The sequence below is a fragment of the Haliotis rufescens genome, unplaced genomic scaffold (genome assembly GCF_023055435.1).
Source record: "Haliotis rufescens isolate VD_foot unplaced genomic scaffold, xgHalRufe1.0.p SCAF_7, whole genome shotgun sequence".
Classification (NCBI taxonomy): domain Eukaryota; kingdom Metazoa; phylum Mollusca; class Gastropoda; order Lepetellida; family Haliotidae; genus Haliotis; species Haliotis rufescens.
In genome coordinates this window covers 17,558,203-17,576,574 of record NW_025964361.1, presented here as the reverse complement: position 1 = coordinate 17,576,574, position 18,372 = coordinate 17,558,203, and the positions used below count along the sequence as shown (strand labels likewise).

The 18,372-nt window shown below is 41.0% G+C and overlaps 1 protein-coding gene across 1 annotated transcript; it reads right to left on the bottom strand.

Annotated features, from left to right (window-relative positions):
• Positions 1 to 16,955: 16,955 nt before the first annotated feature.
• LOC124151834 (nuclear pore complex protein DDB_G0274915-like) lies at positions 16,956 to 17,900 on the bottom strand. The gene has a single exon (XM_046524481.1). It carries the CDS (start codon positions 17,898 to 17,900, stop codon positions 16,956 to 16,958), a length of 945 nt encoding a protein of 314 aa, XP_046380437.1.
• Between the last annotated feature and the right edge of the window lie 472 nt (positions 17,901 to 18,372).

The following is an 18,372-nucleotide window of genomic DNA, read 5'->3' as shown; positions in this document are numbered from 1 at the left end:
ATTATGCAAGCTATCTCAAAGACCGACGGCGGTTTTACGTGCATTCCTAATAATATGGAAAAATACATATCGTTCTCGTTGACTAAAACTATACATTATACGGACAAGGATGGGAAAGCCAGAATAAAGCAAAGTAATGGGCTTAGATTCATAGACTCCGTACAGTTTCTGTTATCTTCCCTGGACAATTTAGCTAATGCGAACAATCCCGATGACTTTGCAATAACAAATCAATATACCGATCGGATAACAAGTCATTTGTTGTTGAGAAAAGGTGTATATCCTTACGAATATATTGGATGATTGGTCTAGATTCGACCACTTACCACCCCTTGAATCATTCTATAGTAACTTAACAGAATCTAAAATAACCGATGCCGATTATGAACACGTTCTGACGGTCTGGGATAAATTAGGTTGTAAGAACTTAGGCGATTATCACGATCTGTACTTAAAAACCGATGTACTGTTACTTGCCATTATATTCGAGATATTTAGAAAGACATGTTTAAAACAATACGGCTTGGACCCAGCATGGTACTATTCCAGTCCCGGTCTATCGTGGGATGCATTGTTGAAGAAGACCGGTGTAGAACTAAAATTACTCACAGATTACGATATGCACTTGTTTATTGAGAAAGGATTAAGAGGTGGTATATCGATGACGGCGAAAAGGTATTCTAAGGCTAATAATAAATTAGTGGAAGGATATGATCTGAGTAAACCCGACACGCACATACTATATCTCACACCAACAATTTGTACGGATGGGCTATGAGTCAACCTTTACCCACAGGCGGGTTTGAGTGGGTCGTTGTGAATGATATCGATGTGATATCGTTCCCCACAGATTCCGATAAAGGGTACATACTAGAAGTTGACTTGGAATTTCCAAATTCGTTACATAAAGACCATAACAGTTATCCGCTAGCTCCTGAGAGATTAATGGTTAATAAAGATTGGATGTCGGAATATTAACACTCCTTGATGGGTAATACTAGGTTAGCTAACATAGAAACACTCGTACCAAATTTGATGGATAAGACAAAATATATAGTTCACTACAGAAATCTCCAGTTATATCTATTGTTAGGTATGAAACTAAAGAAAATACACAGATTCCGAAAGTTTGATCAAAGCCCTTGGATGGATCCCTATATAAGGCTGAACACAGATTTAAGAAAGATGGCTACCAGCGATTTCGAAAAGAACCTATACTGAGTCAAATTAAAAACTTCACATTTTAAAAAGTAATCCCATATATGATATATAACGGACAAATGTATCAGAGAAGGTTAATTTTTAATCATTAATGTCCAAAGAAGGATTTTAATTAACGGTGGTAACCATAATTTGTTCCAAGCACCGACGGTATTCGGTAATAACATCAACAGTTTAAATCATAAGTCCCAAGCACGAGAATCTGATGGCACACAAGTTCAGTAGCGTGTATGGCCACCATGTGCGTTGACAACTGCCACACAATGCCTCCACATGGACCTTGTGATGCTTGTGAACACATGATTGGGAAGACGTCGCCATTGTTGCTGCGAAATGCTGCCAAGATCTTGCAAATTCTGTGGTTGGCTCTGGAGAGTGCGCAGACTTCTGCCCAGAGCATCCCAGAAGTGTTCGATGGGATTGAGGTCAGGAGACATTGAAGGCCAGTCCATGACGTTGACTCCCGCATTCTGAAGGAAATTCCTTGTCAAAATTGCTGTGTGGGGTCTGGCATTGTCGTGTTGGAAGATCAAACCGGGTCCATGTGCTGCCATAAAAGGCAGAAGTTCTGGTGCCAGTACCTGGTCGCGGTAAGCAGCAGCGTTGAGGTTGCCACGGATGACAAGAAGCCTGGAACGTGCATTGCCACAGAAAGCACCCCACACCATGACACTTCCGCCTCGAAATCTGTCAACTTCCTGTACACAACACTGGGCGTAACGTTCATGACGGTGCCTCCACACACTCGCCCTACCATCAGCAAATCGAAGATTAAATTGGGATTCATCACTGAAGACGACTTGATTCCAATTCCTTTGAGTCCATCGTAAGTATCCCTGTTCCCACAATTGACGTTGACGTCTGTGTAATTTAGTCAGAATCAGCCCGCAGTATTGGCCGTCGTGCTTGAAGGTGAGCAGTTCTCGGACGGTTTCGAACAGTTTGCGCACTCAGTCTACCCCTAAACAGTTCATTTCTGGTTGATGTAGCCATCAAAAATCGGTTACGGAGGTAACGTAAGACAATCTAACGATCCTCTGCATGTGACGTCACACGTGGTCAACCTGGCTGAGGGCGATCAGCGTTGGTACCCGTTTGCGTAGGCACGTCTGTAAATCATAAACAGTCCGTCGAAGCAAGATATTCGATAACGACTTAGCCGCGTTGCATATGCAGAAGAGTAATATAAAATTCAACAGACCGGTGTACGTTGGTATGAGTATTCTTGACTTGTCAAAAGACTTTATGTATGACTTTTATTACAACGAACTTAAGAAGCAATACGGTGATAGATGCGAGGTGTTATATACCGACATAGATTCTTTGTTGATAGAAATACAAACCGAGGATGTGTATAAAGATATGGCAGAAAAAATAGATATGTACGACACGAGCAATTACCCAAAAGATAATCCACTGCACAGCGTAGTAAATAAAAAAGTGTTGGGTAAGATGAAGGATGAATGTGCTGTGACCCCTATAGCGGAGTATGTCTGATTAAGACCTAAGATGTATTCTATAAAGAAGTCAGATAATGGAGAGATAAGAAGAGCTAAGGGTGTTTTATTTGGTAAAAAGCATATCAAACACGAACAGTATAAAGAAGCATTATTCAACGGTAGAACATTCAAACATGAGATGAACTCTTTAAGAAGTGTCAATCATAGGTTATATGGATTAAGAATGAACAAGACATCACTATCCCCCTTAGATACAAAGAGATGGATTGTTAAGGATGGTGTAACTACCTATGCTTATGGTTATGGCGGTAATACTGTATCGTTGGGAACTATGAGCAACTCTTTTCACACAAATGCTCTGCCCGGTCCATCTTTAAGATAATAAAGAATAGGCTCTCCTTCTTTCATAACCAACCGACTAATGTTTTGTCTTAAGGGACAAAATCGAGTCGGTTGCACGACGCAGGCCTCCTTCGAGTTCACAGAGCTGGTATAAATATCTTAGGCTTACTCTATCCGGAAGTTTTTGTTCTTTGTTTCTCCTCGGTGCTGAAGATTCGGAAGTCACATATTTCATTTTAATCCCATCGGATGGTTTCTTCCCGATTAATCTCGTTACTTCATTATTCAGCGCAGATACAATAGCTGATTTCATTTCGATCCCATACTGATAGTCAAACAAACGTTGCGCCAATGTCTGGTTAAATCTTTCAACGCTAGCTTGACTACGGTGTGCCTCTTTTTCACCACGCCTGATTTTGACATCGTGCTTTGTTAACAGTTTAGTTACTGATCCCATAAATTCGCGACCAGGATCTAATTGAAATAGCTTAGGCCATTTTAGCGCATAGGCCATATGCGGCTCAGTGAATTAGCTACTTCTGTTGAATCTTTCGAGGTTAATGGGTCAGCCTCTTTGTATCGACTAGCCACATCCACTACAGTTAAAGCGTATTTATACGTTTTGCGTCTTACCTTATCATGGGGAAGAAACAAGAGGTCAGCCTGATGAACTTCATTCGTTGTAAAAATATCAAACTTCTTCCTCAGTATATAACGCAGTGCCGGTAAGTATATTTGCCACATCGCTTGTTTCTTTAACCAATCCTTGGCCACATCTTTAGATACCTTAGCTGCAGTGGCTAATTTTTGTATTGCTCCTATACCTTTCCAATATCCTCGTGGGCTATAGTATATTTTATTCATTATTAATTAATATTGATGTTTCTTTTAATACGACTCATGACGATCGTTGAATCGCATCATCATTTTGACATAAAAATTCCCTCTGTAGTGGTGGTATAGGCATATAAATCTGGCTCAAGTGGAAGTGAGCCAGAACCCCCATTACCTATACTACTGCATGTGCGAAAGGCTCGGGGAACACATTTCATGTGCATTACGCAGAGCCGACTCAAACAGTGTTCTCACAGTTACGCATTGCTTAATTGAACATTTTGTTTAATAACGTTATCTGAAAACAATGTTGTTTAAACATTTAAAATGCGAGGGTTGTTTCAATGAATGTTAGCAAAGGCTTAAATCCTTTTCGGTGCTCGGAGTCTTGGGGTGTAACTGACCATTTCAACGATTAATCATTGGAACCGAGTGGTCTTGTCTTAAAAGCCAATATAAATAATTTTATTAATCTTTCACCTGCATTGTATATGTCATTTGTTCTTAACTTGTTATTTGTTGTTGTTTTGTTTGTTTGTTGTTTTTTGTGGTTTTTTGTGGGGTTTTGTTGGGTTTGTTTGGTTTGGTTTTTTTTGGGGGGGAGGTAAATTGTATTCAGCAACTGTTAACAGGGAGCGCAGAATGTCCAAGAAACGAACATGTAATAAAGTGTAGTAAAATGTACTACAAGCTTAGTAAAAATTCTATTGCAGTTAGTAAGTTGTGAGAAGATTCTTTGAAAGATGGACAGTGAACTCTACTAACTGATTATAAGTTGGACTAGTCTACGATAGGCCAGTTAGCAATATTTAGTAACTGATGAGTGAAATCTTCTGAAATATTAGTGTTTGAGTGGACAGTGCAATCCACGAAGTAGCTAAGTAAACTTCACAAACTATTTCTGTCAAACGGCGGTCACACGCGATGCTGACAAAGTTAAATGAGTTGTTACACCACTCCTCTTTTAAGGCGTGTCTCTCTGTTACCAGGTATGGGTTTTGTCAATGAATTTGTAATGATAAGACGTTGATCAAACGAAATACCATGCAAATGATGTGTTGTTATTTTGATTAACATAACATTTACACCACTTCAGATGAAGCACCTTGACTGTTTCCGTTAGAAACGTTACTATGGATATATGTATAAGAAACGTTACTTGTCCAAACACTGTAAACATACTTTGAGTCATATTAAAAAGATGAAACTGCGCAAAACTGACCATCAAGGTTGAAATTAAAGTGTCAAATGTTCTTAAAGTGAAACACAACACTAGTCTCTGAGAAAATGGCATCACAAGTCAGTATCTCGTGTGTGTCTGCCATATGCATTGATGACTGCCGTGCAACGTCGATACATGGAATGGATGAGGCGGTTGATGAAGGCCATAGGCACTTGAGCCCACATTTTGAGGAACGCCTGACGCAGTTCAGCTGCAGTTGTCGGCCTTGGTCCGACGTCATTCAGCCGTCTTTGAATCTCGTCTCACAGGCTGTCGCACAATCTGACGATCCTGACGTCGGGTGGTGACCCTTGTCCGCCCACTACGTGGTCGGTCATCTGTAGTGTTGGTGGTCTGGTACCTTGGACTTGAAATGCATTGGCTACTTGCCGGGCGGTTTGTCCAGCTTGCAATCGTCCAAGGGCTTGGTGTCGCTGATTTCTTGTCAATCTTGGCATGTGGTAGCAATGCAATAACGAAAGAATGTTGTCCGATCTGGGTGGATTTTTATAGGGCAAGAAATGGGGGAACGCATGTGCATTCCAATTTGCACGGAACTCAAGTGCATCGGGTTACCATGGCCGTTACAGTGATTTTTCCGGACAAGATAATGTTACATTTTAGAAACATTGACAAAAATTACCCAGATATTTAAATGACAACTTTTCATGCAATGTTACTTGGGGTGACGTTTCTTTTGCGGTTCAATATATTACCCTTTATCATATAATGGGTGGGCTTCTCGGCAGGATAAAGCCAACGGATAAAAACGATATCCGTTGGGGTCATATGCGGATAGAGATGCAAATATCAAAGGTCAAGTAGGGACTACTTTCACTGTTTATAAACAAACATGTCTTTGTCATTCGGTGATCGAGTCAGAATTAACCATCGGGAATGTGGAGAAACTACAGGGATAATTGCTATCATTATGAAAAGAAAAGTCTAATATACTGAAAATCAGTGTCTAACTGTGACGTAGCTAAGGCATTTTGGAGACACCCCTCAGTTTTGTCAGCAAACTGTTATATACACTTTTCAACAAAAAAAGAAACGCATAGGTAGTATGTATACTGAGAGGCATAAGAAACGCATACTCAATTTTAAGATATAATTTTTTCAAGATTATATGAGGTCCGTTTACATTTTACCTTGTTGACATTGTCTATTGTTGGTTATGACTGTAAACATGTCATGTGGGTTGCAAACAAAACTGCATCTGGAAACGAAGCCAATCACCAAAACGCAACACACCACTGGGAATGCTGCTATCGATGCACATTTTGTGAAAGGCATGATGCACGTGCAAACCTCAAAGGTAGGCCCTATAAATGCACACCATGACATTTTGCCATCACTTGCCTACACAATGCCACGGTTAACGCAAGATCAGCGTAATGAAGCAATGGGGATGTAATATGCTGGTCGTACCCAAGAACAAGTTGCTGCTCATTTCCATTGCCATCAAACGACAATATCGAGATTACATGAGCGGTTGAGAACCACAGGCAGCGTAAGGGACCGTCCTCGACCAGGTGCACCGCCTGTGACGTCACAGAGACAAGATCGTCAAATCGTTAACAGCCACCTCAGAAATCGCTTCACGTCTGCCAGGTCAACGGCAAATGCAACCATTGGTCTCCGTGGAAGACACATCAGTGACCGTACAGTGCGTCGTCGTTTTGCTGCGAGGAATTTGAGGTGTCGACGACCCTACCGTGGACAAATCTTGACTCAGGCACACAGGCTAGCACGGCAGCGATGGGCAGCTGGTGGAGGTAATCTCGGTGGTAGAGATTGGAGACAAGTTGTTTTTTCTGATGAATCACGTTTCACAGTCAGCTACCCTGATGGACGTTTACGTGTATACCGACGCCAACAGGTGTGAGGTGGAGGTGTTATGGTTTGGGGAGCAATCAATGCAAATTTCCGCTCGGATCTTGTTGTTATTCAGGGGAACCTTAATGCCAGACGTTACATCGACAACGTTCTACAGCCTGTTCTGCTGCCATTACTGACTCAACGTGGTTTACGTCGCCATGTCTTTCAACATGACAATGCAAGGCCTCACACTGCCAGGATAACAAATGCCTTCTTGCAACAGAACAACGTTAATGTGTTGGACTGGCCTTCAAGGTCCCCAGATTTGAACCCTATTGAACATTTGTGGGATGAACTTGGCCGCCGTGTCCGACGTCAACAAAATCCTCCACAGACGGTTCCACAACTGACTCAAGCTCTTCTGCATCATTGGACACGTATTCCTCAGGCTGCAATTCGTCGACTGTGTCTCTCAATGCCTCGCAAGCTCCAAGGGTGCATTGCTGCACAAGGAGGGCACACTCGTTATTGACACCACTCGCCTTTGACGTCATTTTCATAGACATTAATTCTTTGTCACACAGTAACTGTTCATGAAATTCATCAGTGTAATCTTTAATTAGTCATTTGTATTGATTGTCATTTGTATATTTCATTTCAGTAAAAAATTATTGACACTTAAATTTGAGTATGCGTTATTTGTGCCTCTCAGTATAGTTCATTGAACCTGGCTACACAAAAAGTCCGGTATATAAATTGGATATATGCTATTGGAAAATGTCGGTGGCCTGATATTCGACAAGCGGTGCGTCAAAACGCAGCCATTGTCGATTTGCAATGTCTTAAACGACATTGTTTTCACACTTGTTCAAAAATGTCATGGAGGAAAACAGTAAAGCAAAATGCACGTGCAAGTTATGGCATTCGTAACTCGTGGTAATGGCTATAAAAAGGCCAGCATAAGCCAATAATTTGTCATTCAATTGTCAACATTTTTCAAGTAAGAAAATGCCGAGACTCAGCGCTGCCGATCGGAACATCGCCATAGGACGTATCCAAAGAGGGGAATTGCAGTCTTCTGTTGCACGCCACTTCAACGTCCATCATAGCACCAATTCCACCGCAGACCGTCCGAGAACCGGCCGACAAAAAATTACCACCCCTGCACAGGATCGCTTCATTCGACTGTTCCACCTACGTCATCGCAATGCCACGGAGACTGCAGGACGCATCCCTGTTTTGAGGAGGAGATCGGACCAGACTGTTAGGAACCAACTTCGCGAGGCTGGAATCCGACCCAGAAAACCAGTTATCGTCCCTGTTTTGCAACAGATCCATCGTCAGCGACGCTTGCGTTGGTGCCATCTTACGGCCTTCATAATGCCAACATCAACGTCTTGCCCTGGCCGTCGGGATCACCAGATCTCAACCCAATCTTACACCTCTGTGATGACCTCGATCGACGTGTAACGTCAACTTCAGAACACGCCACAGACACTCACACAACTGATCAACGTTACAAGCAGAATGGCGCAGAATTCCGCAGGACAGAATTCGCCCACTTATCCAGTCAGTGCCGAGGAGATGCAGAGCCGTGATTGCTGCCTTATGTGACGTGACAATGAACTGTTTTCAATGCCTTTTTTACAACGACAACATGTGACTATCGAGTTCCAAAATTTCATATTTGTATCTATGATATTAAATTAAATATATAGACTTTATTAGGTACAATAAATTCACTAAAAATCTACCTGTGCGGTTTGTTTGTTTTCGGAGAGTGTATATATGATATATTCGTTAGTACCGATTGTTTTGCACCTTGTTCTTCTTATACCGCCTTCGTCGCAATATGGCTAAATAATGCCGATGGGACGTTAAATTTTACCCACTCTTAAACCCCCACCGTGGTGTAGTGGATGTTACGCTGCAAGGTGCTCGGCATTAAGGTTGGTTGGCTGTTGTTTAACACCGCACTCAGCAATATTCCAGCTGTATGACGGCGGTCGGTAAATAATCGAGTCTGAACCAGACAATCCAGTGATTCATATCATGAGCATCGATCTACACTTTTGGGATACGATGACATGCATCGGCCAAGTCAGCGAGCCTGACCACGGGTTAGTCGCCTCTAACGACAAGCAAAGTCGCCTTAAGATTACAGCAAGCAATGGTTGCTGAAGACCTATTCTACCACGGATCTTCACGGGGAGCTCGGCATTAAGGGATACAAACAAGGACTGGTAGGCTCTGATATTGTGTCATTCCTGGGTATCCATGTTAAACTACGACATGGTCTCTCAGTTGGCAAGCACTGTAATATTATAAAAAACAAAACAAAACATTTCCATGATCATATGAAATCCCTACTGAAAGCAAAGTCAGTTTACGATTCCGACTATAGCATAAGAATGTTTTTATGAATCAATATCACATTGTCATGACAACAAGGTGTTCTCGAAAAGGTGAGCGTATCCTGTCCCACCGGTGGCGTCTGTCTCAACCACATGCAAAGGCAAGTCAGTTGTTTACCTAAAAGATTTATGATTTAAACATATTTTATTCAGATTGAAATGGATTGGGAACAAGTTATCCAACTTAGGAACATAATGGTATACAGGTCAAAACAAGGAATTTCATCGGGCATAGTTTTTTGTCACTGATGCGTCAACTTGGGAAATGTCTTCCAGATGTCTAACATAAAACTTTGTGAAAGCTTTCCTAAGACCTTGAATGTTGTAAGACCGATCTAACAACTACAAAATACGTTAACGTCGGGTTTTGTATACAAGCAGACACACGTGCATGAACGTCGCTTTATAGCATTATCGCGGTAGTTAATGTATAATAGATCGAAATGGCGAACACTTTCTAGCCCATTAAATATGTCATACGCAAAATGTTCTTGTTCATTGTTAAACTTTTATGACACATCAATTAGGACTGATCGACGCTGATTTTCTTTACAGAGTTCGGTAGTCAAGTCATAAGTGACTCGAGGGCGGGCAACTCTAATATTATTGCGGTATAACTATTTTGTGGTATGATATTTGTAGATTATGTGGTGCATCACTTCCTGTTGTAATGTAATGTTGTAATATCCTACAGAATTAGGAATTGTGTTATCAACGCCAAATGTTACAACTAATCTCCATAAACTCCATACCTATCTATGTTTAATATGACATAATTATCAAACTTTCATTTGTAATAATCGGAAGGTATAATAATGACAGTTATAACATTATCTAAATTATATTACAAATCCTAAACTAAAGTAGTCCTCTTCAATATACATTCAATGAAGAAACGTATGAACATATTAACCGTTTAACATACTAAGTACATCAAGTGCATCGCAATGTTGTTTTCAATGGAACCTCCATCAGCAAATACTACTACATCATGGAATTCTAAGTTTACAGTCTTGGTGTTTTCGTTTGCTGATTAGCTTTTACAGTTCAAAGGTAGGTTTAATCGTATTAATTTCATGTCGCATTTAGGCCATCGGTCTACACTCGCTTTAATTTGGTGACAAATTTCATGATGTATAATATTCCTGCAGAATATTTAACGTAGGACCAACCTCAGGGAGTAGAGCTGAAGGGGTTGTTGTCGTCACGGGCACTACAGATATGTACCCCAGATTCGCTTCAGTATACAGATATGTACCCGAGTCAAAATCAGAGCCTTCAGCGGGAGAAGGTGGAATTATGAGCATAGATTTGTATATTATTTCATGCTATCTAAAAAGAAACTTTGATTTTTATTTATAGTATCCCCAAAATAAGTAGGATTAAACTGTTATTATAAAGAGGACATAAAGCTGAATTATATTTGCTGTTTACAAATCAAAGATTGCTATATTGTTAAATAAAAGTCTAAAGCCACAGCAAGGCTAAACATTATCAACATACCAGGCACAGAGGGGACCTTTCCTTCGCTCATCAGTTAACTGTAACCATATGACTTATTGTTGGGACAGGCTTGGTACGGATGGTTGGAGAACTGAAGGGGGCTGAGGGCAGTAGTAAATTGATGGCACAAACAGAAAAGAGAGATCATTTTATAACTGTAAACCCTTATTCCCCAAAGTGTATTAAGATCATACAGGAATAACAAGGTTGTTGTTTTCGCTACAATTTGTGTTTCATTGCAAGAAAGTTTCCATTTGTATAGTCATTTTTCCCCCGTTACATTTTATATTCTAAGTTTGCTTCAAACGGTATGGCCACTCCGCTGGCAGTACTGGCATACGAACTAAGATCTCCGTAAAGAGAGCGTTACAAAACGTGTGTTCATGTAAATATTTTTTGTTTGTGTAATGTACCCTTTTTGTTGTCCTTGTCTAAATTATTATAGCAAAGAGGGGGAAACAAACCTAAAAATATGAGTGAGTGAGTATGGTTTTTTACGCCGCTTTTAGCAATATTCCAGCAATATCACGGCGGGGGACACCAGAAATGGGCTTCACACATTGTACCCATGTCGGGAATCGAACCCGGGTCTTCGGCGTGACGAGCGAATGCTTTAACCACTAGGCTACCCGACCGCCCTCTAAAAATATGAAGTAATGATGAAAAAATGAAAAACATGATCACATAACATACACGTGCCCCCGGCGTCACTGGAATTAGGTAGGACTTTTAATGCCGTCTATTTTCATTTTATGAGCTCAAACGTTTTATCACTAGAGTGAAATCAGTAGAAATCAATAGTCAACAGAATAGCCTTACAAAAACATACATTTCATGTTATTAACTCTCAAGCAAAGGCTATGTGACGTTAACGCTTTAAATAAATTCACATAGAACAACAGGAGATAGGGTCAGAAATAAAGTTTATAACTACAAAATAAAAATAAAAATTTCAACTGGAGCCCAGTACAATCCTTAATTTCAATTTAGACTTGCCAAATCATTGTAGATTTGAACTGGAAACCTTTTTTTAAAAATATATTCTCTAGGACCTGGGCGACAGACTAGAGGTTGGAAAGTGCTCAATTTATAAAGTACATGTTAATAGACAATTCCTGAATTAAAACCAAAGTTAATCATGATCATTTGTAAATGGAATATCCTCTGGTTTCTCCATGTCCATATCCCTTCAGGAGAGAAGTGTTGGTGGTAGTGGCGGCGGCGGCGGCGGAGGAGGAGGTGGGTTCTTTGTTTGGGTTTGAGGGTTGGCCTGCCACCTGTTTCCTGACAGGACACTGACTGGTGTGGCGATGGCATGTGGAGATGATAGATCACTGAGACGAGCTTATAAAAATTATCATATACAGTCGATGACCCTGCCACTTTGTTGCTAGGTTGACGTCATATCGGCGAAGGATCTTGCAACAACATTCCACAAATGACATCATCGGGTATGGTGATGTGATTGTAAACTTTGAGGTGCAAGGTCTCGTTCCACATACCGTAGTCAGTTGGCCACCAGCGGAAAAGAGGCTTAGTTTAGATTTTCGTTCCCACATTTTCCTGTATACCTTAAACCTTTTCTATTGCATAAAGGAGGTATCTGTACACAATTTTCATTGGGTAGTAAGCTTGCAAGTGTGTGCAGGATATTTCAGGGGGTCAAAATTGCATAATTTGAAGGAAAAATGCATAATTTGACAAAATTGGCTGTAATATTTTTATTAAGTCATTAAACTATCCAAATTATGTCTTTGATTACAGGTAATATGTTCGGTTATCTGAATTTGGCAAACATTTTGTTTCATTTAACTGTTGTTATAATTCTCAGTGGAAACATTGGTAAAAATCATGTTTTTTTAACTTCATTTTCAAATCTTGTGAGTAGGTAAAACACTAATTCCATTGAATTGTGACAATAAAACCACTATAACTGGGTATTAAAATCTGCCTTAACTATTGTACTATCCTATACAAAAAACAAAATGAAAATATATTACATAGGGGTTGAGATATTGTATACAATGTTACCCCACCCCCCAAAATCCAATTTTGACGAAAATTGCTTACTGAGATATGGTGGTAGATGATGTTGCTGTAGTGGATGAGTGGGATAATTGCATCAATGCTTAAAAACACCAAAATAGTAAACTCATAAAGAAAAATGATGTTTTAAGTTTTTCTGGAGCATTTATGGTGGCCATCTTGAATTTCAAGATGGCCGCAATTTTGACCTGTTTTCAAACTCAAGATCTTATATAGTTCTTCAACATGGTCATGTAATATATCATATGAAAGCTTTTTAAATCGCCTTTTCAATGATGTAAATTATTCACTGACTACTGTGGTAAATTGACCCCCAACAATGAAAAAAGGAAATATTGAAATTTAATTTCTCTCGCGACTTTAACCCATAAATTAAAATGGACATATTTTCACTCAAAATTGTAGATATACTGCACTTTAGTTCTTCAACATGGTCATGTAATATATCATATGAAAGCTTTTTTACATTATCTTTTCAATGATGTACCTTATTCACTAGTTTCTGTTGTAATCTTATCCCCCAATAATACAACAAATGGTATATCGAAAGCTTATTTCTCTAGCAACACCAACCAACCTCCAAAGTCGTATTTTAATCAAATGGACATCGTTTCACTCAAAATTGTAGATATACTGCACTATTGTCCGAGCATTTCACTAGTTTATCGTTTGAGTGAAAAAAAACGTAAGAATACTTGTAGTATTATGAAGTATTAAAAATTACATCACAGAGTCAAGGGCTGTGAAATAATGTCACTCAGCAACCTTCTGAAAAGTTTTCTTCCTTGCTTAAAGGTATTGGTTTGAGTTGACTTTTTTTATACCTGCATGGTGTACAGTGCGGAACATGTACTGTGGGACATATTTTCTGATATTTTGAAATGAATACTCTTAGGATTATCCGCCAATCGATTGTCAGTGAACTCTGACAAAAGCTTGTCATCTCGATTCATACCATGATCATGTAATATCTTCCTTAGATCAATCTGCAGCAATACCAAATCTACTATGAACACATGAAGAGGCAGATACACGAATGATGATGCATGTCATGGATGCCTCCTGCAATGTATACGACCACATTGTCATTCACAACCGAGACACTGATGTGTTAGTACCGTTGATACATCATAAACATCGGTTTTCTGCTCAGATATAGATGGGTGCAGGTACTGCAAAGGACCCTCTATTCATACAAGTTGATGATGTACATCAATCTCTCACTCCAGATGTTGTAGCAACTCTACCAGCATTCCATGCGGTCATGGTTGTGACACAACAAGCCAGTTCAGTGGTTATGGCAAGAAGTCGACCTGGAACATATTTATCGCACAACCATATTTGTTGCAACCAACAGAAGAAACTGGTGCCTTCAACATGGTAGAGACAGACTCACTTGTCATCAAAGTGTACAATCCAGCATCGACTGTAACTAGCATTAATACACTTACAGCTGACATGTTCCACAGAGTTGGAGACCTAGAGGAACTCCCACCACGCAACCTCTACTCAGATGTCAACACATTTGCATCACGTGGCGTTCTGCACACAAAGGAAAGGCTGACATTCCACCACCAGAAGGGTATAGGTGGACGTCTACAGACGATGTCATAGAACCAATCCCAATGACACAGGATTGAATGCCAGCACTGTGTCTAGAATTGCTCACCTGTAAATGCACAACAGGTAGAAGCTCCTCATTCAGGTGTACCTGCGCCAAGAACATCATGGGATGTTCCCTTGGATGCAGTTGTGTTATGTCATGCTTAAACAGAAACAACTTACCTACCTCTCCAGAAGAGACGGACTCTGACGGTGACTATTGATGACATTATTTCACATTTTATTTTTGATACTTCATAATACTACAAGTATTCCCATTTTTGTTTCTTCACTCAAATTATAACTAGTGAAATGCTCAGACAAAAGTGCAGTATATCTACAATTTTGAGTGAAAATATGTCCATTTTAATTTAAATCTAAATTTGGGTATGGGCTGAAGTCGCGAGAGATATTAAATTACAATATTTCCTTTTTTTCATTGTTGGGGGTCAATTTACCACAGGAGTCAGTGAATAATGTACATCATTGAAAAGATAATTTAAAAAAGCTTTCATATGATATATTACATGACCATGTTGAAGAACTATATAAGATCTTGAGTTTGAAAACAGGTCAAATTTGCGGCCATCTTGAAATTCAAGATGGCCACCATAAATGCTCCAGAAAAACTTAAAACATCATTTTTCTTTATGAGTTTACTATTTTGGTGTTTTTAAGCATTGTTGCAATTATCCCACTCATCAACTACAGCAACATCATCTACCACCATATCTCAGTAAGCAATTTTCGTCAAAATTGGATTTTGGGGGGTGGGATAACATTGTATACAATATCTCAACCCCTATGTAATATATTTTCATTTTGTTTTTTGTATAGGATAGTACAATGGTTAAGGCAGATTTTAATACCCAGTTATAGTGGTTTTATTGTCACAATTCAATGGAATTAGTGTTTTACCTTCTCACAAGATTTGAAAATGAAGTAAAAAAACATGAGTTTTACCAATGTTTCCACTGAGAATTAGAATAACAGTTAAATGAAACAAAATGTTTGCCAAATTCAGATAACCGAACATATTACCTGTAATCAAAGACATAATTTGGATAGTTTAATGACTTAATAAAAATGTTACAGCCAATTTTGTCAAATTATGCATTTTTCCTTCAATTTATGCAATTTTGACCCCCTGAAAAATCCTGCACACACTTGCAAGCTTACTACCCATTGAAAATTGTGTACAGATACCTCCTTTATGCAATAGAAAAGGTTTAAGGTATAAAGGAAAATGTGGGAACGAAAATCTTGTTTTTCAACCCTGATCGTGTATTGTAGCCCAATATGACAGTCGTTCGTCTAAGTTACAGTAGGTGAGTGGCGATCACCTTAGCGCTACGATCATGTTGTGGAATTCTAAAGGTGTTGCTTGAATTCTAAAGGTGAATCGACATGCACAGACATGAACGTGATGTAGGTATATGCCTACGTGATGTATTTCGTGTCTCCATGCAAACATGGTGCCACGCGTGACTACAAACAGTCGTTTATCCATAGGATTATTATTTATACGGAGGAGTTGGCACTCGTGTATGTTTACATGTGTACTGTCACACGTGTCTTCAAACAGACGTGGTGTACTTCGTGTCTTCAAACACACATGCTGTAGATCTACTACGTGTCTCCATGCAAACGTCATGTACTTCGTGTTGCCATGCAAACGTGGTGTCACGCGTGACTACAAACACACGTTACTAGAAGTATAGATTGATAGACATGTGTGACGTTGTCATTTGTTCATCCACGCCGAGGAGTCGGCACTCGTGTATTTTTACATGTGTACTGTCATTCGTGTCTCCATGCAAACGTAGTGTCACGCGTGTCTCCATGCAAACGTGATGTCATGCGTGTCTTCAAACACACGTTTATCCATATGATTATTTATGGGGAGCATGGGTGGCCCAGTCGTCTAAGGTGCCGCGATTCGCTGTGCAGAGTTGCGTCCCTTGGGCACGCCAGAAACCTATGATTGTTGGTTCGAATCCCGGTTCGCCCCGATTCGCCCCGATTCTGTTTCTAGGTTTGTCAGCACCATACCCGTGCTCGTGGGTTTCACCGAAGTGGTAAACGTCTGAGACCTGCATCACTTCGGGCTTTCCTCCCACATTAAGCTGACACGCCGCGATATAACTGGAATACTGTTAAAAGCGGCGTTAAACCCAACTCACTCACTCACTCACTATGATTATTTATCATATTTATATTTATAAGGATAGAGAGAGATCGATAGACATACGTGGTGTTTGACTCGTGTCTCCATGCAAACGTGATGCCATACATACATATTTTTTAGGCGTGGTGTAACGCGTAGGCGTGTGCCTCCAAGACAACTGGGGGGAGGGTGTGGGTTCTTTGTTTTGGATTGTTGTTGTTGTTTGTGTTGGCAAAGCAAGCAGGGTGGGTGTCGATTAGTCTGAAGAGCATGTGGACACCATGACGTCTTGCATGTCACTGACGATGTGATAAGACTCTATCCTAGGATGACCTAGGATGACTGACACAAGGATTGGCTGCCACTGCTGGTGCCACTGGTTTTGGTGTGGGTGCTGTTGATGAGGGTGCTGTGGTGGCTGCCACTGGTTTTGGTGTGGGTGCTGCTACATCTGAGGTGTCCATCGGTGATGGTGACAGTGGTGGTGGTGGTGACTGTGCTGAGGTTACTCCTGTTACTCGGCGACTAGTGCTGCTGTTGCTGCTTCTACTGCTGCGGGTGTGGCGGCTGTGGCTGTTACTGCCACCCAGGATAGTGCTGAGGCGAATTTTTCTGTTGCTGCTGCTTCTCGGGGTGTCCCCTTCAATGCCCTCACACCTGCCGCACATTGCCCCATCTGTAGTGCATTGATGAATACTTTTAGTGAGGGTGTTGTTGCTGCGTCTGCAGCTTCTTCTGCCTGTGTGGTGGCTGCTTCTGCTGCTGCTACGGGTGTTGTTGTTTGGTGTTGTCTGCGATGAGTACTGCTGCAGCAATGGTGCATGTGAGGTTACTGTTTCAAAGAGTGCTACTTCTATTGCTGCAGGTGTTGCTGCGGCGGCTGCTAGTATCGCTGTCCATAGTGCTGAGTCGAGTTGTTGTGCTGCTTTCACTGCTTCTGAGGGTGTTGTTGTTAGTATGGGTGCTGCTTCTGCCGCTGCTGACGCTGCGATGAGTGCTGAGAGGAGTACGTCTGTTCCTTTTAACGTTCCCTCTTCTACCACTGCGGTGAGTGTTGCGACGTGTGGTGCTGCTGCTTTTTTTGCTGCTTTGAGTATGGATGCTGTGAGTGCTGCTGCTTCAGGTGTTGGGATTGACTTTTCCACGTAGAGTTCCATGCTGGGGATGCAGATGCCATACCCCGGAGGCAGAAATGTGTCCACGACACTCTTTAACTTCTCATGCATGCAGTCATGGGAAGCTTTGTACAAGGCACTTGTTCTCATCATCTCCTAATTTAGAACTAGCCGCTCCCCCAGGATGTCCGCACGACGGAAATGCTCGCCATTGAGAACGTCCTCGTACTTGTCCCCCTTCTCCTTCTTCTTCCGTTTGATGGTGATGCGGTAGTAGCCATTGTTGTCATACGGTAGTAGTAACCGGAACTTGATGGTGTTGTTGCTTGGACGGTTCAGTGAAAAGTGATGGCCAGGGAACGTTGGTCGTATTTAAAGGCACTGACACTCTGCTTCCTGATTGGTGGAAAATCCGACCTTCTCATTGGCTGGTTTCTGTCCCACACGCCACCCCCCAGTGTGGTACGTCCTTAGTGTTTCTTTTCCAAAGGGTCAGGCTTGTAGCATGGGCGAGAAAGCACAACCTCGTTTCGACCCATCAGAGGCCAGCACAGGCTGAGCGCGGCCTCTGATGGGTCCAAAACCCAAGTCTCTGATTGGTCAGATGTTGATCCGGGTTGTTGTT